The following is a 21,466-nucleotide window of genomic DNA, read 5'->3' on the forward strand; positions in this document are numbered from 1 at the left end:
CTAAGGGGGGTGTGGTCCCAAACTCCCAAGAAGAACGTAGTGTGGGCAGTAAATGTGGGCGAATTCTAACAAGGAATTGGAAGGTAACAAACAATCTTAATCTCTGATGAATAATTAAGAATTGAATTATCAGGATGTGGGGTGGTGGCCCACTGGCCACTGCTTGAATAGTGTAGACACCAATATACCATACATACATGGGATCACGTTTGGTTTTGGGTCAAAACAATCCGCCACTCATGCCGATTTATCATGCAACTATTCATTTCCTATTATTTTTTTTTATTAAAAATATTTACCTTTTTTCTTTTCTTCAATAGGTAATAATATTATTTCTTTCGTGACTTAAATGAATTATTAAGTGAATTGAAGTTCATGATAATTAATAATATATATATATATATAAATTAAAAGTACTTTAATTATTATTCAAAAATATTGTTGTTATTTTTTATTTTTTTTAAATCATGAATGAAAATTATATGTGAGGACAGAGAGAGAGAGAGAGAGAGAGAGGATGAAGTTCACGGGAAAGTGAAGCGGAGAAGGGGCAGAAAAGAAAATGAGGGAAGTGGGATTGACGAGCGGAGCGGAGCGGAGAGGAGAGGAGAGGAGCGCAGGGATTAATGGTGAGAGTTAAATTAATAAATACATCACGTCCCATTAATAGTGAAGGATTCTAAAAATAGGTGTAGATGTAGCTGCTGGTGATGATGGACAGTGGATAGTGTTTCATATTCAGCTCTTCCGCGTTTGGATCCCCTATTCAACAATCAATCACTCCCTTCCAAAGATCAAGAAGCCACGCCGCGTTGCTCTCCTCTTCTCTGTAGGTAGAGAGAGAGAGAGAGAGAGAATCGCCGGAGTGAGGCGATGCTGTGACGTCTCGTGGACAGGCCTCCGTGATAAGAAGCTGAATTTGTACAGGCTTTGGTCTCGCCTCTTCTTCTCTGTATTTCAGGTAGTTTACCCCTTCTGCTGCTACTTTCTCTCTTCTTTTTGGCTTCCGGATCAGTAGGTTTCGTTCCTGATATGTTTTTCTAGGCTTTCTTTTTTCTTGTTTCTTCAGTAATTTAAAGGTGAACTTGATGACACTGGTATTGTGGAACTCGCTGTCAGTGATGAAAAGTGCTTTCTCTGTTCAAATGCGCATCGCCTTTATCTTTCCCCACCTTGTTATTGGAATCTGAATTGCGCATACTTTTTTTTTTCCTTTTCTGGTTTAGCATTTGAATAGGCCTTAGAGAATGAGAAGATTTTGGATATGATTGCTCTCTCGATCAAAATGATGTTGCGCTGCATTTGAGTTTTGTGGATCTAGTACAAAAATGGAAAACGGATCTCATACTGGGGCTCGGAAATTTTTATACACTATTTATTTTTCATGTTTTAGCTCGTAACTGACCTCTTTTTCCCCATTTTGGGCCATATCAGTGAAGAATTCTTCTGGATTTCTCTGCTTGTCTTCAATTTGTCTGTATGCGTTTTCTCAGGTTGAAACATGTCGAGGCCACTACATCGAGGTGCATCTGTAGGGGGCCGCGTTTCAGGCAACAGCAATGATTTATGGAATGATTATCAGATGAAGGATAGAACAGAGAAGGAAGAAGTCGAAAGAAATCACTCCCCTTCTGATCCCACATACTTATCTCTCAGATTACCTTTTCGGTATCTGTTTCCAGAAAATTCACCTTCTAAACACAGTGCTAGTGAGAATGGTTTTTCATCTGATCCCTTCAGCACTGGAACTTTGAGAAGTCGCTACAAGTTAACTTTGCTCTTTATTAGGTTCAGCTTAGTTGTGATCTTAATTCTAGCTCTTACTGGATCTTTTTGGTGGACAATTTCAATCACGTCCTCATCAAGAGCTCAGATATCTCATGGATACAGGCGTCTCCAAGAGCAACTTGTATCAGACCTGTGGGATATTGGGGAAATTTCTCTTAGTTCAGCAAGGTTGAAAGAATTGGAGTTCTGTCCCCAGGAATTTGAAAATTATGTTCCCTGCTTCAATGTTACAGAGACTCTTGCTTTGGGTTTTTCTGAAGGCAAAGAACATGACCGCCATTGCGGGCAAGGGTCAAGGCAAAATTGTTTGGTTCTTCCACCATTCAATTATAAAATTCCTCTTAGATGGCCTACCGGGAAAGATGTCATTTGGGTTGCAAATGTTAAAATTACCGCAGAAGAGGTACTTTCTTCTGGAAGCATGACCAAGAGGTGAGTAGAGGTGCAGTTACTTCTATTGAGAAACTATAGAGCATCAAGTCATATATTTCTTATTGATTCTTTGTTTATTCTGGATGTAGGATGATGATGTTGGAGGAAGAGCAGATTTCCTTCCGTTCAGAATCTCTTATGCTAGACAGTGTCGAAGACTACTCTCATCAAATTGCAGAAATGATTGGGTTGAGAAACGAATCTAACTTTTTACAAGCTGGAGTAAGTATGCATAAATTGTCTTGTGAAATTGGTATCAATTGTTTCATTACTCTGATTTTTCATCCTTGAGTGTCTAGGTAGTTTCCTCAATTATCTCTTTACCTAATATGCCACAAGAAATATCCTATACTGGAGTCATGCAATTTAGTAGAATTCTTATCATTTTTTATTATTTTTCAATGGCTTATCCAATTATTAGTTTATTCTTTTGCAAAAATTGGCAAATGTAATGGTAACTGTATTTTCCTTTCTTCTATTTGCACTCCTTATGCATAGACATCATAAATATTTTTTCTTTTTTCCACCTATAATTGCAAGTAATAATTCAGAATAATTGCTTTTTGATAAGTTCATATAACATTCTTCTCATATTTATTGCAATCAAGTTTTCAAAAAAAGACTGATAGAGGCTATTTCTTCAAGTAATATTTGGTGTGTTGAATAAGCGAGGTGTTTGCTTGTTACCATGTCATGACTTTTCAAGCAGATGCCAGCCTTTCTTTGCAATTAATTGGTAACTATTCTCACACCAAATAATGAGTAACAACTAAAGGTTTTGCAAGAACAAGTGACATGCATCTTGCATTGGTCTGGCACCATTGAGTATTGAACTTCAGAGATATGCCAAAGGTCTTATTATATATTTGCTCTGATGGTGAAAAGGTGCTACTGGGCTGGTGCTTCTGCAGAAGAAAAAAGAATCTAACAAATCTAATATTTCTTCTCAATGTTTCAGGTGAGGACCATCTTGGATATAGGATGTGGTTATGGTAGCTTTGGGGCACATCTCTTTTCAAAACAACTGTTAACCATGTGTATCGCAAACTATGAGTCTTCAGGCAGTCAAGTTCAGCTGACTCTTGAAAGAGGTCTTCCTGCAATGATTGGTTCTTTTGCCTCAAAACAGTTGCCATATCCATCACTCTCTTTTGATATGGTGCACTGTGCACGATGTGGCATTGACTGGGATCAAAAAGGTATGAGTTGAAAACTAGTTAAGTGAAATAGTTGTCAAAGGCACACTGAGGGACAAGAGTGCTTGGAGCCTAGGTGCAAGCCTTTTGGATGCAAGGCTCACATTTAAAAAATCTGTATTTTTATACTTATACAGCATTATGTTCCATGTATACCTATAAAGAGGTAAAAGCAAACTTATAAAATCATAAATAACACATAACCAACATTATTTAACTAAATAATGGGGGTGTTTTATTGTTTTCTCATTTTTTTTCTGGTTATTACTGGTTATATTTTAACAAGTCAGCAGAAAAAAAAAAAAAAATACATAGGAGCAAAAGGCTTGAGCATTAGGGTGAGGTGCTCCATAGCGCCTAGGTGAACGCCTCAGAGTGAGGTGGCCTCGGCTGAGGCATACTGTTGACAAACATACCTCATGCATACTGCATGCATACAGCAAGTCCTATTTAAGATTTCTATTCTTGTGCAATTTACTAGATGGGGGAAATCTAAGAGTGACTTGCACCATTAGAACAAGAAATACCCAGTGGTATTCTCTTTCTCTCATCTTAAAATAATTTACCAAGTGACCCTTTATTTTTGTACTTTCATTCTAATTAGTTATCATTTACAAGATACCTATCCTTTCTCTTCTTTTTTCGCCCCTTTTCCAGTTCAGTTACTTTTTGCTTTGATGGTTATTTCTTCAAATTTGTTGGACCTGGAATTTTATTATTCTAATTCCTGTAATTGGGAATTAGAACAATTTCCTCAAAGCATGTTCTGGTTTATTGATCAGAAGGAAATAACCCTATTTTCTTTTTTGTTGGATGTGTCCTCCCCATGACCTTCGTATCCATACCCAAGCAAAGTGGTTTTCATTCAACTAATCATTCTCTAGTACTTTACATTGTATGTAGATGTCTGATAGATTTATCATGTAGACGTCTGATTTATTTCCTATGGTTGTTATGCTCTCCTCCAAAATGCAAAAGCTAAAAGATTTCTAGGTTCCATTGTGCCTCACATTTCTTCTGAGTTATGTTTTAGAGTCTAATTTTTCCCACCTTTCCGTCAAGATATACATCTGATGATAGCTATTCCAATATGGTTTTGTTGATACCTGTATAGGAACAAATTTGAAAAAGGGTTGTTCTCGCCTGTTTGTCTGCAGTTTCCACAGAGATTTCTTGTATTTCAGATTTATAAACTTTGAATGACGTCAATAATATGTCGCTTGTATGGGTCACAGATGCATTGCTTGTGGTACAGTATTAACCTGTAACCTGGAAAATTGTGCAGTATCATTTACTTTTTGGTCCTGAGAACTGTTCTGAACCTACTATTAGATTCTGGTTGCCTCATGATTTTTCACTGAGGAAATCATAAATAACACCTCGTATTTTCATCAGTTTGCTGAATAAGATTTATATCTCCTGTTGTCTGGAATTTTACCAAAGAGACCGATAAACTGAGCTCTATACAGGTTTTTAAAGCCCAAACCAACCTAAACTTTTCTGAACATACAAAGGAATTGGTTTTGGCAAAATGCATATTATTATCACCTTCATTTCTTGATAAACTTTTTTGGCAGAAAAAACGTCTTGCTGTAGTTCACATGTTAAATACTAAATACAGAAGGTTTAGTTGGGCCTTTTAGTATATGAGCTGATAATCTTTTTGTTGGATTGGTAATGCTGATTTTGGATGTATTCATTCTTTGTGTGCTGCAGAGGGTATTCTGTTGATTGAAGTTGATCGTGTACTGAGACCTGGTGGATACTTTGTTTGGACGTCACCTCTTACCAATGCTCAAGGATCTCGTCACAACAAAGAGAATCAGAAAAGATGGAGCTTTGTCCACAATTTGGCAGAAAGTCTCTGTTGGGACATGTTGTCACAACAAGATGAAACTGTTGTCTGGAGAAAGACAAGTACAAAGAATTGTTATAGTAATAGGTCAGCACACTGAGTAATATCTTGTTTTCTCTCTGTTGGCATTCATGTTAGGACTATATCACATTCTTTGATGATCCTCCTGTATCTGATAAGTGGTCCTAATGTGGTTCTAGGAAATCTGGATCTAGCCCTTCCATCTGCAGTAAAAGCCATGATGTTGAATCACCTTACTATCGACCACTACAATCCTGCATTGGAGGAATTCAAAGCCGTCGCTGGATTCCTATTGACCAAAGGCCAACCTGGCCTTCTAGGGCCCAACTGAAATCAAGTGAACTTGCAATTTATGGTAATTTCAATGTTCTGGAAGATGATCTTTTGCTCAGAGACTTATTTTAATATTGCAGTTAGAGAATCAGTTTGGCACTGTTGGAGCCAAGCATAAAAACGTTCTCTATTCGTCTGTCTTGGGTATGCCTTCATGATGGTGTAAATGGTTGATGTGTTTTCCAGGTGTACACCCAGAAGACTTTGCCGAGGATGCCCAAAACTGGAATTTAGCCGTTCGTAACTATTGGTCTCTTCTCTCACCAATAATTTTTTCTGATCATCCAAAGAGGCCCGGAGATGAGGATCCATCTCCTCCTTATAACATGCTCAGAAATGTATTAGACATGAATGCCCGCTTTGGTGGCCTCAATGCTGCTTTATTGGAAACTGGGAAATCTGTTTGGGTCATGAATGTTGTCCCTACAAGTGGACCCAACTTTCTTCCCTTAATCCTTGACAGAGGTTTTGTTGGAGTATTGCATGACTGGTTAGTTTCATCCTTCTGTCCCCAATAACATGCTTTTCATTTTGTCCTATGAGAACTTGTACCACATTGACGTTCTTGCTTGTCATAAAAGAAGAATAGTGCACTTACCTTCATTCTGGATAAGGGAAGACATTGTTTTGTTGCCTTCCTACCTTGAAAATATGAAATAACAGTGGAATTTTCTATTTTAGATCTCTTGCTAGACTACATGGCTGTTGATTTGTTTGTTTTAAGGCTCAAAATTTACTTTCTCAGAAACGGGAATGATTTGTCCATTTGCTATCATGACAGAACCCCTAAGCAGTATTATCAAGAGGACTTTGCCCCTCCATTCTTGTTATTTTGCTGCAGCTATAGTTGAAATCCATATTCAAGAAAAATGGCATCTCTCCCTTCTTGTTCTACAATCTAATTTGTAGCCTAAATGTGCCTATTCCACGTTTAAAATCATCAAGTCAGGAAAACAATCTTTATAGTGTAATCAGAATACTTGTCCATACAACATCATGATAATGTGGGATGGATGAAAATAAGGCAGTTGTGAAATACTGTGCTAGAAGTTTCAAAACAATATTCCAATCTTCCTGTGATTCTAATTATCTAATATTAAAATTTCCACTGAAATTGTTTATTACAGCTGATATGCTTTCTTTTGGTAATTATAATGGTATAAGACTGGTCACATACACTGGGTTGAAGGAATAAGAAATAACAGATTATGCATTTCACAATCTTTTTATAGTTTAGGACTAAATCTCAGGTTTAGCTAATGTTGAGCTTCATATGTCTGGTTTTTTATGTTTCTATGACAACTATGTCATTTGAACTTTTCTCTTCCAGGTGTGAAGCCTTTCCAACCTACCCTAGAACATATGACATGGTGCATGCTGAAGGACTTCTATCACTTCAAACTGATCAGCAGAGGCGGTGCACGACACTAGATCTCTTCTCTGAGATTGATCGTTTACTTCGTCCAGAGGTATTTAGCCTTTATTCCTGTTTCATGGGTATTTGTTCTGAGATGTCCTGCTTAAAACAACAGCGATTATTTACTCTTTTTCTTCATTATTGTAAAGCTCTTCATTTTTGGTATGCTTCCCACTTATATTAGCTTCAATTCCTAGTCTTCTGTGCAGAGTTCTAGGATTTAATTCTTCAGGACGTCTTAGAACAGGCAGGCTTTTGTCCAAAGTAGGGTACCATTTATGAGACTGCCTGTACTTTTCATTTATTGTTCAAGGGGAAGCAAACTTGTTAACCATACTACCGATTTTCTTGCAAATCTGTGTTCAAAACACCTTTCTGTATCATGTTGGACATTCAGTAGCAAGTTTAAGATGCATTTATATATATATATATATATATACACACACACATTTTGAGAAAGTGCCAAATAAGCCACTATACTTAGGCCTTGGAGCCAGTTTGGCCATTAAACTTTAAGAAGGGTCAAATAAGTTATTATACTTTTAGACTTAAGGCCAATTTTGACCACTATTTTTAAAAAGTGCCAAATAAATTACTGTACTTTCAAATTCGGGGTCACATAAGGCCAATTTTAACTGCTAAATGTTTTTCTTAACTCCATCCAACAAAGTTTTAGTTCTATTTAAAGCGCCAAATCTATTACCAATCAAAATAACTCTAGACAATCTCAAATTCAGATTCGTAGAACCCATGAAGTTGTAGTTTTTGTCTTTTTAAAGTATAGTCGCCAATTTGACCCCAATTTTTAAAGTATAGTGTAGCTTGTTTAGCCCTTTTTAAATTACAATGGCCAATTTGGCCCCAAGACTAAGTACAGTGGTTTATGTGGCACTTCACCTTCTTTTTTTTTCTTCTAAGAAGCATATTACTAGCAAAATACTCTTGATCTTGGTTCCCAAAGTTATTGTGTTAATTTTTAAAATAGGATAACAGAATTAGAACAAGAATCTAAATAAATATAGCATTAGGATGCTTGTCTATTAAATATGATCAAGATTCAGGGGTGCTAAACATTCCAATGCAGAACAGCTACTGGCTGGTATCCTTACATGTTACTCTCGAATAAACTATATTGGCAATGAATGTTAAACTATAATCAACTTTTAATCTCCCGATTAGCCTTAAATTGTTAATATTGACAAAGAATGAAAAACTAGGTGAAGTTGGAGAAATTTACATTTCACAGAGTTATTACACAGAGACAAATTTTCTGTATCAAATTGAGCACTGAGGCTATACCCACCCAATATAGAAGGCAAATATAATGAAAGAAAGAAAGAAAATCCTCATTAGGTTGTTCAACTTACCAAATTTCACTGTAAAATACTTGCGTGAATCTATTTTGAAAAGACAAAAAAAATTATGTAAGTTGGAAGTGAGAAATTCAAACTATTTTTGATGTACAAGTGTTTTTAATGAAGAAATGATTGGTAAGTCCTTTACTCATTAAACAATGATAAATTAAGATGATTGAATTTCAATCAGTTGAATGCTAAGATGCTTACTTTTTGAACATTCAACTACTATAGGTGGCTGGGGATGTTCCATGGAGATTAAAATTGGTTACTTGTTGCATGGTGTATTCAAAGGAATTTTTGTGTTTGGGTCGGAAATGTCATGTCCTAGTATTTTAGGCAGATTTTGCATTATGCTAAAAAGTTTTCTTGAAACATGGTTTATCTGAACTATGGTCATTCATTTAACTAATTAACTCTCAGTTGTTCAAGGTTTCAGCCCTCTGAAAAGGGCTAGATTCTCGAAGATGAGCGTTTGCATCATACAGTAGTCTATTGAACCATTACTTTCTCCTAGGCTTAAATTTAATGTTACCATGTCAATCTTTCGAAAACTACATCTATTATTATGTCGTTTGTATCTGTGCAACTGGAAGAGTAACACTCTTGAATCCTGACAAATACATGCATTATACGCTTGCCAAGTCCATATTTATTTGGTTTGCTATTTTCCTAGAATTGTTAAGCATGCTCCAACTCTGCTTCTCCTTCGTGCCCTTCTGTAAATACTAATCTCAGTGCTATGCAGGGGTGGGTAATATTTCGTGATTCTGCTTCTCTCATTGAAACTGCTAGAGCTTTGACTACAATGTTAAAATGGGATTCAAGAGTCGTAGAAATTCAGAGTAGCAGTGATGAAAGACTGCTCGTTTGCCAGAAACCTTTCTTCAAGAGACAACTGAAGTAACAATGAACTTTGGACGAGAGCCTGGATGGATTGATTGTTAAATTTATATTCATTTTCTGCATCATAGAGTACCACCATTCAATGGACGAATGAACCCAAAGGTTTGGAAAGATAAAAAGGAAAGCGCAAAAAGCAGAAAGAAACAAGTCGTTCTACATGGAGCCAACAATACAACTCCTATGGAGCCGTAAGGTGTACATAGGGCCATGTAATTACACAATTGAGGCAAGGACGAGAAAGTATAGGATCATATTCAATTTTACCTTGTGATATCTTGTTATGACAATAGAACCAATGGATGAACTAGATTGTGAAGATCATCACAGAATAAGGTTACTTCTTTTTTTTGTTATACGACACACAATACTCTTTTACTAAGTCAAGAAGGTTTCATTTATTCCTCCTGTTGGCCAAATCGTTAGTTTATTTTGTGGGAAGTAGCCTTTTTAAGTTGCCATTGATTTTATGACACAATTTCTTCTCAGAAAAAGGACTTGGTTAAAATGATAATTTCTTCTGAAATATGACGGTTCAGAATGAAATTTACGACTCCGTTCTGCAGGGTCGTTGATATGGTTACTTTTTGAAAGGGAACTTCAATCATTGGCAACATTGCGAAGAGCAGGTTCTGAGTAAGACCCGCCATTAACTAGAACAATTTGTCAAACCCTGAAAGAAATCTCATAACAGCAAAGACTAGCAACAACTTGATACCAAAAGCTAAAGCTTAATCCGAAATTGTCATGCTCTGGACTCGGGCACCAGAAAAATTCCTTTTATTTTTCAAGGGAAAATCCCAGTGCATCTAATGGGATGATGAACCAAGTTAAGATCACTTCATCCTTAGGCCCGACTGGTGGTGAGTTTGGGTTTTATTTGCATGCCTGCTCCTTTGCTGAACACCGGCACTGCTCCTATGCCAGCTGGAGGACCGCAATTTGCCTTGGTTACCCCGTTTCAGTGCTTTTCTACGCGAGCTCCAGCTGCTGCTCCCAAGCGCGGCTTTGGCAATGCTTTCTGTGGCCACCTCTCGTGCCTTCATTGGATTAATCGGCTGCTTGTTCAGGAATGCTAGTTTCGGGAGAAGACTGCAGAGCGCCTTGCGCAGATGCTCGTCGCTGACATTTTTCTGGATTGGGTTCCCCAACAGATTCAGAGCTTGCAGGGAGTTGTAGTTGGCCATAAGCTGGTCTATTGCTTTTGTAGTAGTTATCTTGTTGAAGCTCAAATCTAGAGCAGTGACCTTCAAAAGTCTATGCAACCCCTCAACTTGACTAATCTTGTTCCCGGCAAGGTAAAGCTCCTTAACAAGTGTACACTTTGACAATCCTAATTGTTTAAGACAGTCAAGTCACTTAAAGGGGATTTGATCTGAACGTTTTATTCGGGAAATCAATCCAAGTTCAAAGGCTACAAAGGAACTTACCATGCCCAATTCGAGCAATGCGGTTGTAGCTAAGATCTAGGACACGCAACCGGGTTAATTCTCTGAAGCCTTCGATTGTGCTGATCCTGTTTCTGGACATATTAAGAGTGTGGAGACCTTTTGGCAGATGGCCAGGAGTAACGTGAACTGCATATCAAAAACAACAATTCAGCAATCTAGTTACATCTGTACTGATACTTGTCACAGTTACTAATTTGGTTACTCACATATAGAGTTGCCCGATAAGGTGATTGATCTAAGAGTGGTGAAGCCTGAAAGATTTGGGATGACTTTTAATCCGATCCCTGCAAATTGAGCCACTGTTGACTGGATAATGCCATTGGTGTGCAAAATCTTCTCAGAAAGGGTCAGATTCGGATGCTGAGTCAAGTGAGACGTGCTTCTTGAAGGCGACCCACCAGTGCCCGGGGATGGTGGGAAGACAATTCCATCGTTAGTATCATCAGTTTCATCAACCAGAAGTGGAGGTTGGTTTGCGAGTTCTTTTACCCACTTATCCACTCTTGTTATCGGTGATTCTGACTGGTTCTGGGGATGGAAACCACTGAAGCTCTGGTTGCCATTATCATTATTGTCGCTGTTTTTCATCGATTCACCAATAAATGATCTGGGTGATTCGAACACTCTATTTGGTTCCAAGTACACTGAGCAGTCTCCACCTGGCTGGCTGAAATCAGGCTTCATTGGAACCATCTGTGATTTTGAACTCTGTGGCGTTTGCATATTTCTGAGAAACAATCTCCACCACAATCTTCTACTCCTGGTGGGAAGTACTTGGCTAGAATAATGCTTCTTCAACATAACTTTGTCAGCACTAGAATGAGACATTACAGAGCTTGGATTGCCAATATTTTGAGGAAGCACATTTTCCCCCAATCTCTCGGATAATCTTTGCAGCTCTTTGAAAGACTCAGACTCGAAATGGGGCAGCCAATCAGCCATCTTCTTGAGCAAGCCCCCTGTTTCCAAATCAGAACAGGAGCGCTTAAGCTTTGGTGCTGATGCTTCTTCAATACCTCTCTCTTCCTTATTCTCAATGACATCCCCAATTTGCTCACCAAAGGAATCATTAAGTTCCATCTTCTTGTTTCTTAATTGATTCTTCTCTTTCTTCGAGTTGTCCCTCTTCATCGACAAGTTCTCTTCGCCCTCATCTTCGACATGACTCTCATGGTTCATTACCTTAACCTTGCTCCTAGAATTACCCGAGGAATGAAACGATAATGGTAGACCAAAAGAAGCTGATTCCTTCCCATCAGTTTTGGAGGACTTCACTAGCCTTTCTAGTCTAATTTGCAAGTTCTTAACAATCTTCTTGTTATAATTATCAGTCTTCGAGGATGATTCATGGCCCTATAAACAAGCAAGGTTTGGAAATTAACACACAACAATTGTCGAACATAACTACTATAAACAGAACAAATGGTTCTCACCTTGCCTTTCTTCTTCCTCTCAACCAGGGCAGAGAAGCAATTGAATTTCGACATTTTAGGCATACGGGTTTCTAGAATTTCTCTACAGAACAAAACTAGAGCGTTGAAACTACACTACCAAAGAGAGATTTCTTGGAAAGATGAGTTCACATTGGATTAAAAATTAGCCATAATCAGTGGGAAGTTGCCAAGCCAAGCAACGAGATTTCACTGGACGGTCGGCCAGAGTGACTCTCTCCTCAAGCTTCAACAAGAATTTCCCTGGAAAATCATGAGAGTCAATAAAGAACAAAAGGGCACAACGGAAACCCATGTTGAAAGTGCAAAACCAGAAGCGAAAGCATACCCAGATTGAAAGATAAACGCAGTGGCAGACTGCAGAAAGAGCTAGAAGCCAGAACCGTGCATGAAAGAGATGTGGCAGTGTTTGGGGCGAGAGAGAAAGAAAGCCAGGAGGAGGCTAGAAATTGCAATAAGGCAAGTAAAAGAAGGCTATATATATATATATATATAAATACACGCAGAGACACATTATTACCATGTAGCAAGTGAAATAGAGTCCAAGGTTGGGCACCCTATATTAAGATATTAAGACCTCATAATATACTAGATAGATTTTGAGTTGAGATCCTTTTTCTCGAGGAAGGTATTGTCATGTCTTCAACTTTAACATTGATTGATATCTTAGTTGGGACAAGAAGGTGTGATAAGGTGGGGGTGGGGGTGTGCCATGGCCCTTGCCTTGTCTTGTCTTGCTGGTGGTATAACAACCAAAAAGGGGTACGGATCTTGTTTGTTTCTGTTCTATTGCATCATATTTAATTAATGGTTTTGGGGCTCCATCAACTTTTGTGGTTGTGCCAAATTGTCTTCAATGTTTATCTTAGTTGCTACTAGGCATATATTAGGCAAGTTGCAAGGAATTTGATTTAAATTATTTCAATGTCAGCTTACGTTTTAAAGGTGGCAGGCAGCATGCTGATATTCTCAAAAAATCTAAATATCAAAGCACAAATTTGTTTTGTGTTTTGAGGGAGGTGAAAGCACACACAGTCCTAACATATTTTTCTTCCTTGCCAAACAAATAACATGAGGGTGGTCAGTTCAGTGGTCTTGTCAAACAAAAGTATTATATTTGGCTTTTGCTAATTATCTATTCTATAATATAAACAAAATTACTTTATTATTTTGTTAATGCTGTGAATAAGATTTAAACTTAATTATTTAATTTTACCACTCCATCCAAACATATTATTACTATTTAAATTTTACCTTAAAAAGTTAAAAAGTTAGGAGGAGGAGGAGGAGGGCATAGACGTAGACGCTGACGCTGACGCTGAATCCAAATACAAGGTAGGAGAGTGAGAACCAACCGTTGGAGAGAGGGTTGGATTTTGGGTGGGGCTGGGGCTGGGGCTGGGACTTGATCAATCAATGATCAGAGCAAATCCATCGTAAAACAGAACGGGAAATCCAAACCCCAGGACGATAATCCTCTGTTCTATCGTCCACCCGGGCTGGCCCCCAACCATAATCATTTCCTCCGCGCTAAAATGCGCCCTCCACCTCACCGTCGCCCCTCTTCCCTCCTGTTTCATTAGGGTTTCCCTTCTCCGAGCTCCCGATCGAGCCTCTTCGCGTCTCTCTGCGGGTCTTCGTCGTCGTTTCCCTTGATTCATCATCGAATTATGGCCGGTAGGGTTTGGGAGGCGGCGTTGGTTCTCTTGGCGCTGCTCGGGAGCCCAACCTTCGGTGAATCCGTTCGGGTTCCTCCTTCGCCTCCCGTGTGTCCTGCGAGCTCGGTTACGGACTCGGTTTTAAGGATGCGAGACTCAACCTGCCCGAGAGACTGGGATCAATCTGTCCGCTCTATTGGTGTTACGGAGGTATCCGAATCCAACAAACTGAATTTTTCGTCTACTTTTTCTGTTTTTGGACATGGTTGTGCTTGTGTGTCAATTGGATGTCGTGCCTCTGTTCGATTACGTTTGTTTACGGGAAAGGTTGGGTTTTTCCCTGATAGTTTATCGTTTGAAATTTCGAGGTTATGTTTTTTAAGTATTTCTGAATTTCTGAGTTCATATCGCAAATGATTAATTTTTATAATTTTATCATGGAAATATGGGCTTGACTAAGATTGTTACTTGGTTAGATAGTTCGGGTAAAGGACGTCTGGAGATATTAACAATCGGTGTTATCTACTTTGAAAGGACATTTGAGGAATTCAAGATGCAATTTTAAATTCTAGGATTGTTATCACCTGATCTCTTGGAGGGAAGAATGTTTTCCGGAAACTTGAGTTTAGCCCAGCCACTGGAACATTTCCAGGGAAAAGTTGTATAACCTCTTATTTTGAGAGTGAATTAGTAAAGTCTATGGGAAGATAATGTCATTATATGCAAACTTCCAATGTTGACCAGTAGATACTTTCCATTCAAAAGGTTGTCAATCAGTAGACTTATTTTGCTGGTAAATTGAAATAAAACTACATATATTTTTTTTCTTTTTTAGTGCAGCTTACTTGAATACCCAAACTCTGATTTGTGGTGGCCAGATGGTCCTTTGTCATTTTACTTTATCTATAGCTATTTCCCATTTCATCTCTTTGTCATTTTCGAGCACCTTCATACTACTCATATCATCTCCTATCATTGGCTTCATCCAATATCTCCTTTCTAATGTACTGAATATGGTGCTACCATGTTTCAAATGCATTTGTTTATACCATTATCATTTATTTTCACACGCATTAGTTTTGATTTCGTAGTCAAGTTATTTTCATTCTTAACTTTTTTCTCCCCTCATTTGATAGGATATATAAACCACTCAGCTGATGTTATAGCGCTGCCTTATTTATTTCTTGAGCAACTTCCCCTTTAGTCTACATCTAAACCTAAATATGTTGTCATCAGTACTCTTTTGCTGTGGCTACAACACAGTCTTGTTATAATGACAAAATTCCTATAACTCTATTGTAGTATTGGTTTTAAGTTCTGAAGAACTTTGATGACCAAACATCATATGTGACTAGCCTGTTCCTAGATGTGTACATGAGTAGCCTTTTTTGAGTCTGAAATTTCAAGTTATCCCAGTCTTCCGCCTCACTTAATCAAACACTCAGCCCTCAAGATAATTGGAAATACCCCACACATGAAAGAAAAGAAAAAACAGAATATGAAAGCAACAAAATAGAAGAACACACACACACAAGAAGACACGGAATTTATCCTGGTTCAGTTCCCTTGTGGAAACCTACATCCAGATTGCCTTAGGCCTCTTCTCCACTATCTTGAATCATGAGAACGATTACATTTACTGAAAAACTCTCTCTCACTGCCCTATACCCAGGCTATATATAGATTACAACAGATTACAGAGCACTTAATAGCTTTCCTTTCACATAGCATATACTCTCACAGATTTCCCCAACATAGAAATAAAAAACCAAAATTGAGAACTAATTGGCTTCTGACCCCTTATTTATAGAACATAAGGGCGGACCAAACAAGATCTAATGAACCAACAACCTTGGCTGTTATAACTAACCAACAGTAAGACTAACTAAATGAACTATCGAATACATCCTTGACATAACTACCCACCTGAGACTCTCAACTAATCTAATACAAATGATTTTAACAAATTCTTCACCCATTTGAGTTAGATTAGGCTTCCTCAGGACTGCTACTTGCACCCTTACTTACTGCCATGCTACTCCTTTTTGATCATCATCTGGAATAACTTGCAGTATCTTTATGCAATGCCTTAGCTCCGTGATTGGTACAACTTTAGTAAACATGCCAGTCGCATTCTCTTCACCTGAAATTTTGGTTAGAATAACATCTTGTTTTTCAATTATTTCCCTAATGAAGTGGTGTCTAACATCTATATGCTTAGTCCTTTCATGATGTGCCTGTTTTTTAGACAAGTGAATGGCACTTTGACTATCACACATCAAAGTTGCCTTGATATCTATCCCTAGGAGCTCACTAACTAGACCCTTAGGCCACATAGCTGCCTTAATAACTTTTGATATAGCTATGTATTTAGCTTCGGTGGTAGATAATGCTACCACATGTTGTAGACTAGAATTCCAACTAATTATAGAGTTCCATAGCTTAAACATATACCTTGATGTGGATCTCCTTTTACCTAAATTGGCAGCATAATCTGAGAACCCTATGATTCTAGCTTGATCTCCTATATTGGCTCCACCATAAGACAAAACATTCTTAGATGATCCCTTTAGGTGTCTAAATACCCACTTAACTGCATTTTAGTGGGATTTTCCTAGATTTGCCATAAACTAACTTACTACACTTATTACATGAGCTAAGTCGGGTCGAGTGCATACCATACTATACATTAAACTTCCCACAACACTTGAGTATGGAATATTTTCCATTTCCTTCCTACTTTCCTCATCCTTTGGGGATTGTTCCAAGGAAAACTTAAAATGAGAGGCAAATGACACACTTGCTACCTTAGCATTTTCCATTCCAAACCTAGATAACAACTTTTCTAGATAGGATTTTTGAGATAGGTAAATTTTCCTTTGTTGTTTACTTCTAGAGATTTCTATCCCTAGAATTTTCTTTGCTTCACCTAAGTTCCTTCATCTCATATTCTGATTTCAGTCTCAGCTTTAGTTGCTGAATCTCTTGCTCGGATTGACTTGCTATGAGCATGTCATCCACATAGAGAAGCAAGTAAATTGATATGTTAGGTGAGATATGTTTAAAGTAAACATAACAATTATAGGAACTTCTAAGATACCCTTGCTTCAACGTAACAGTATCAAATTTCTTACTTGGAGATTGCTTAAGCCCATAAAAGGATTTCTTAAGCAAATAGACCTTCTCCACCTCTCCTCTAGACTCAAAGCCTTTAGGTTGATCCATTAAAATTCTCTCATCTAAGTCTCCATGAAGGAAAGTTGTTGTGACATCCATTTGCCCTAATTTTAGATTTAAATGAGTAGTGATGGTCAGCAGTACTCTTATTGAGGTATGTCTCACAACAGGTGAGAAAACCTCATTGAAATCTATTCCCGATATTTGGGTAAAACTCTTTGCAACTAACCTATCCTTATACCTAGGTTTAGGGTTGTTTCCAACACCTTCCTTGATTTTATATTGCCATTTACAGCCCACTATACGTTGTCCTTTAGGTCTATCAACTAGATCCCAGGTCTGGTTCTTCCTAAGGGATGCTATTTCTGACTTCATGGCTTTTATCCATTTTTCAAAGTCTCTAGAGGCCACTGCCTCTTCATAGGTGAGGGGTTCGTCTCCTACACTTTCTGATGCACTAATAAGGGCATATGCTACTAAATTTGAGTAGCCAAATCGTTGTGGAGGCCTCCGGGTCCTGGGCTGCTTATCCCTTGCTACACTATATCTAGAAGGGTTTGGCTGGTCCCTTAGGCTAGAGTTTGCATCACTTCCTCCTTCACTTTCCTCATATTGAGTTGAGTCCTGGTCTTGATTTGCTTCTTGAACCAATTCATTCAGGTCTTGATCATCTCCAGATGTTTCTATGGAGTTATCAACCCTTATTCCGGGGATATCCACATCCATGGTCTCTCTCTTTTCCTCTAAATCATGCTGGGTTTTTTTAGTGCCTTGTTTCTTAGTAGAAGATTCATCAAATGTCACATCTCTTGTGACTATTGTTTTAGGCCTTTCAGGTTCAAAGTTCCATAGCTTATGGCCTTTTACACTAGTGGGATAACCAATGAACATACATTTCTTGGCTCTAGGTTCAAGCTTGCCTTGCTTCACGTGAGCATAGGCTAAGCACCCAAACACTCTAAGGTGATTTAGACTTGGTTTATGACCTGTCCACCTTTCAAAGGGAGTTTTAAAGTCAATGGCTACTGATGGAGATCTATTTATCACATGGGCAGCCATTGAGACTGTCTTTCCCCAAAAAGATTTTGGTAGATTTGCATGGAAAAGCATGCACCTAACCCTTTCTAATAGGGTCTTATTCATTCTTTTGGCTAACTCATTTTGTTTAGGGTTTCCAGGGGCAGTTAAGTGTCTTACAATCCCACTATCTTTACACATTTGATTGAACTCCCTATTACAAAATTCAAGCCCATTATTTGTTAAAAGTTGTCTAGAGTATAGGATAAGAAGATCAGTGAAAACAGTGTATTTTGAGGGCCAATGAAGTATTAAATAGAAGTTTATATCCCAATCTGTAAGTAGTAATAGTTGGGGGGTGGGGTAAACTGTAATTATCTAAAATTCTTCATTGGGATATCCGCCCACTATTATAAATAGAGGGAATGGGGTGTGTGTGCATCAGAATTCATTCTCATTCTCTATGTTCGAGTGCAGTGTGTGAGAGGAAAGACTTGTGTCTAAGAAAGTTCTTCATAATCTCCAAGAAGATTGTATTCAAGTGAGATAGATAGGGAAGAGAGTGATCAATCATGTTGTTGTACTGATCAGTTTCTAAATAAGATAAAGACTGCTCTCGGGGTGATTTCAAGGTTAGATGTTGGGTTGCTTTCAAGCAATCCGAACCAGGATAAATTGTTGTCTCTTGTTTGTGGTTTGATCTTTTCTGTTTTTCTTTTATTTAAATTCTGTTTTTGTTTTCTGTTTATTATTTCTGTTGTATTGGATTGATTTCAGGTGAGGAGTTGAGAGAATTGACACTTGTAAACATTGTTTGAGTTGTCAAAAGAGCTCCTAATCATAACATTATCAGTTCTTATTGCCTTAATAGATCTGCCCTTTTGGTTTTCTACCATTATTTTTCATGTCCTAAAAGCTTCAAAGGTATTATCCTTAGACTTTAAGACATAAACCCATAGCATTAGAGAAATCATCAATAATTGACAGGAAGTATCGAGAGCCTCCATGAGTTATGGGTTGGGCTGGCCCCCACAAATTTGAGTGAATATAGTCTAGGGGTGATTTGGATGAGTGTATGGCTGTTTTATTAAACTTTATTTTGACAATTTTGCTATAAATGCAGGATTTACACTTAATTCAGTGACCTATTTTTGACCCAAAATTCCTCGTTTGGCAAGTTCTTTGAGCCCTTGCTCACTTGTATGTGACATTCTTAAATGCCATAGCCTTGCCTGATTTTGGATGTTGCTGCTTACTATTGTAGCTTCACCACTTAAGGTGGTTGCTTGTAGAAGGTATATACCATTCTGCAGCACTGCTTTCACGCATATTAATGATCCTTCAGATATTTTTAAGACTCCACCCTCACCCTTAAATTTTGGGCTGTTCCTATCTAACTCACAAAAGAAATCAAATTTCTCTTGAGTTTCAGAACATACCTGATTGCAATAAGGGTTCTATAGGATCCATCATGCAATTTTAATCTTACATCACTCACTCCTAGGACTTTACACTCATGGTCATTTCCTAGCAAGACCTTTCCCCCATTTATTACTTGATAATTTTGCAGCCAATGCTTCTTGGGTGTCATATGGAATGAGTAGCCAGAATCCATGACCCACTCATTACTGTCTGCTCTTTCAGAAACTACTAGTGCATCAGCACTGTCATACCTTAGTTCACACACATTTACACCCCCATCAACATTCTCCTTATCTTACCCTTTTTATTGGGGCAGTTTCTCTTAATGTGGCCTTCTTCATGATAGTGGTAACATCTTATAGGGTTCTTTCCTGTCCTAGATTTTGACCTAGATTTTTCCTTACCTTTAGTCTCTCTTAAGGCTTTTAGATCTTATAGTCAAGGCATCTACAGAGAAGGATTTTCCATCTAGCTTAAACCTCAATTCTTTTGAGTTAAGGGCACCAACAACGTTATCTAAGGACAACTTATCCCTACCATATTTCAGAATGTTTACAAAAGTCTCATATGACCTAGGTAACGAGTTAAGTAAAACTAGGGCCTTATCCTCATTAACGTATTTTACATCTATATTCTTAAGATCTAGACAGAGTTTATTAAATTCATTTATGTGATCTTGAAGTTTTTGATGATCTTGGATTTTATATGTAAAGAATCTTGCTTTAAGGTAGAAATGGCTGGACAGGGTCTTCTTTAGGTATAGACTGTCTAATTTTTTCCATACTTCTTCTGCCGTCTTTATCTTGGATACTTCCCAGAGAACTTTGTCACCAAGACTCAATATTAGAGTATTGAAGGCCTTCTTGGTGATCTCTTGCTTTTGTTCTGCTGTGAGGGTCTTTAACATTTCCATCTCCTCTTTTAGCACCTCCTCAAGGCCAAGATAGTTGAGAAGGGCTTCCATCTTAATCTTCTAGAGGGAGAAGTCATTGTTACTGTCAAATTTTTCTACATCATACCTTGATGAAGTTGATGCCATTTCTTTCTTATGGAACTCATCTCCTCCTCTTGAGTTGCTTGATTGACAGAGAGCTCTGATACCAAGTTGTTGTGCCAGTCTTCCGCCCCATTTAATCAAACACTCAGCCCTCAAGATAATCGGAAATACCCCGCACATGAAAGAAAAGAAAAAACAGAATATGAAAGCAACAAAATAGAAGAACACACACACAAGAAGACATGCAATTTATCTTGGTTCAGTTCCCTTATGGAAACCTACATCCAGACTGCCTTTGGCCTTTTCTCCACTATCTTGAATCACGAGAATGATTACATGTACTAAAAAACTCTCTCTCATTTCCCAATACCCAGGTTGTATAGAGATTACAACATATTACAAAGCACTCAATAGCTTTCCTCTCACACAACACATACTCGCACATATTTCCCCAAGGTAGAATCAAAAAACCGAAATTGAGAACTAATGGCTTTCGACCCCTTATTTATAGAACATAAGGGCGGACCAAACAAGACCTAACGAACCAACAACCTTGGTTGTTATAACTAACCAACTAATAGTAAGACTAACTAAATGAACTACCGAATACATCTCTGACATAACTACCCACCCGAGACTCTCAACTAATGTAATACAAATGATTTTAACATTCAATTTGATCATTGGGAATGGGAATAGCTTTTCAGGCAGGATTTTTACAAATTATATTCCTTTCAAATTTTGCAAGAAAGGAACATGTTTAATGCAGGTTGGCTAAATTCCATTGTATGCCTACAATATCATAATGTCTTGCTATTGCATACCATCATCCCCTCAAATATATGTCTCAATATTGTTGCTTATGTTCAAGTGTTACACTTGATAGAGTTATTTGCTAATTTAATGAATTTGTCTTTGGTTAGAATAAGGGCTATTATTTTATATTCAATTACGGTAAAGGCTATTAATGAGTCTAATTGAGGTTTAGATACT

The 21,466-nt window shown here is 37.9% G+C and overlaps 3 protein-coding genes across 3 annotated transcripts in view; 2 read left to right on the forward strand and 1 right to left on the reverse strand.

The window, feature by feature from the left end:
* Positions 1–505: 505 nt before the first annotated feature.
* On the forward strand, positions 506–9,705 carry LOC127799567 (probable pectin methyltransferase QUA2). The gene is made up of 9 exons (XM_052333712.1): positions 506–961; positions 1,494–2,220; positions 2,310–2,442; positions 3,179–3,419; positions 5,133–5,358; positions 5,472–5,647; positions 5,812–6,115; positions 6,956–7,094; positions 9,146–9,705. Exons 2-9 carry the CDS (start codon positions 1,502–1,504, stop codon positions 9,302–9,304), a joined length of 2,097 nt encoding a protein of 698 aa, XP_052189672.1. The 5' UTR covers positions 506–961; positions 1,494–1,501; the 3' UTR covers positions 9,305–9,705.
* Positions 9,706–9,841: 136 nt separating this feature from the next.
* Positions 9,842–12,786, reverse strand: LOC127799568 (uncharacterized). The gene is made up of 5 exons (XM_052333713.1): positions 12,531–12,786; positions 12,185–12,445; positions 10,958–12,104; positions 10,731–10,877; positions 9,842–10,633 (listed from the first exon to the last, which is right to left on the reverse strand). The coding sequence occupies exons 2-5, from the start codon at positions 12,245–12,247 to the stop codon at positions 10,137–10,139; spliced, it is 1,854 nt and encodes a 617-aa protein (XP_052189673.1). The 5' UTR covers positions 12,248–12,445; positions 12,531–12,786; the 3' UTR covers positions 9,842–10,136.
* A 773-nt stretch (positions 12,787–13,559) lies between these two features.
* The window catches only part of LOC127799570 (5'-adenylylsulfate reductase-like 4), a 37,232-nt gene continuing 29,325 nt past the window's right edge, over positions 13,560–21,466 (forward strand). The window contains exon 1 of the mRNA XM_052333718.1: positions 13,560–14,070. Within this exon, the coding sequence (XP_052189678.1) occupies positions 13,873–14,070 (198 nt within the window). The 5' untranslated portion in view covers positions 13,560–13,872. The remainder of the gene's footprint in view (positions 14,071–21,466) is intronic.

This window comes from Diospyros lotus, chromosome 4 (genome assembly GCF_014633365.1).
Source record: "Diospyros lotus cultivar Yz01 chromosome 4, ASM1463336v1, whole genome shotgun sequence".
NCBI classification, from domain to species: Eukaryota; Viridiplantae; Streptophyta; class Magnoliopsida; order Ericales; family Ebenaceae; genus Diospyros; species Diospyros lotus.

Coding starts and splice junctions, on each gene's coding strand:
- LOC127799567 (XM_052333712.1), top strand. CDS start 1,502: ATGTCGAGGCCACTACATCGAGGTGCATCTGTAGGGGGCCGCGTTTCA. Junction 2,443..3,178: donor CTAACTTTTTACAAGCTGGA/GTAAGTATGCAT, acceptor TCAATGTTTCAG/GTGAGGACCATCTTGGATAT. Junction 3,420..5,132: donor CATTGACTGGGATCAAAAAG/GTATGAGTTGAA, acceptor TGTGTGCTGCAG/AGGGTATTCTGTTGATTGAA.
- LOC127799568 (XM_052333713.1), bottom strand. CDS start 12,247: ATGCCTAAAATGTCGAAATTCAATTGCTTCTCTGCCCTGGTTGAGAGG. Junction 10,878..10,957: donor CTTATCGGGCAACTCTATAT/GTGAGTAACCAA, acceptor TTTGATATGCAG/TTCACGTTACTCCTGGCCAT. Junction 10,634..10,730: donor CATTGCTCGAATTGGGCATG/GTAAGTTCCTTT, acceptor TTAAACAATTAG/GATTGTCAAAGTGTACACTT.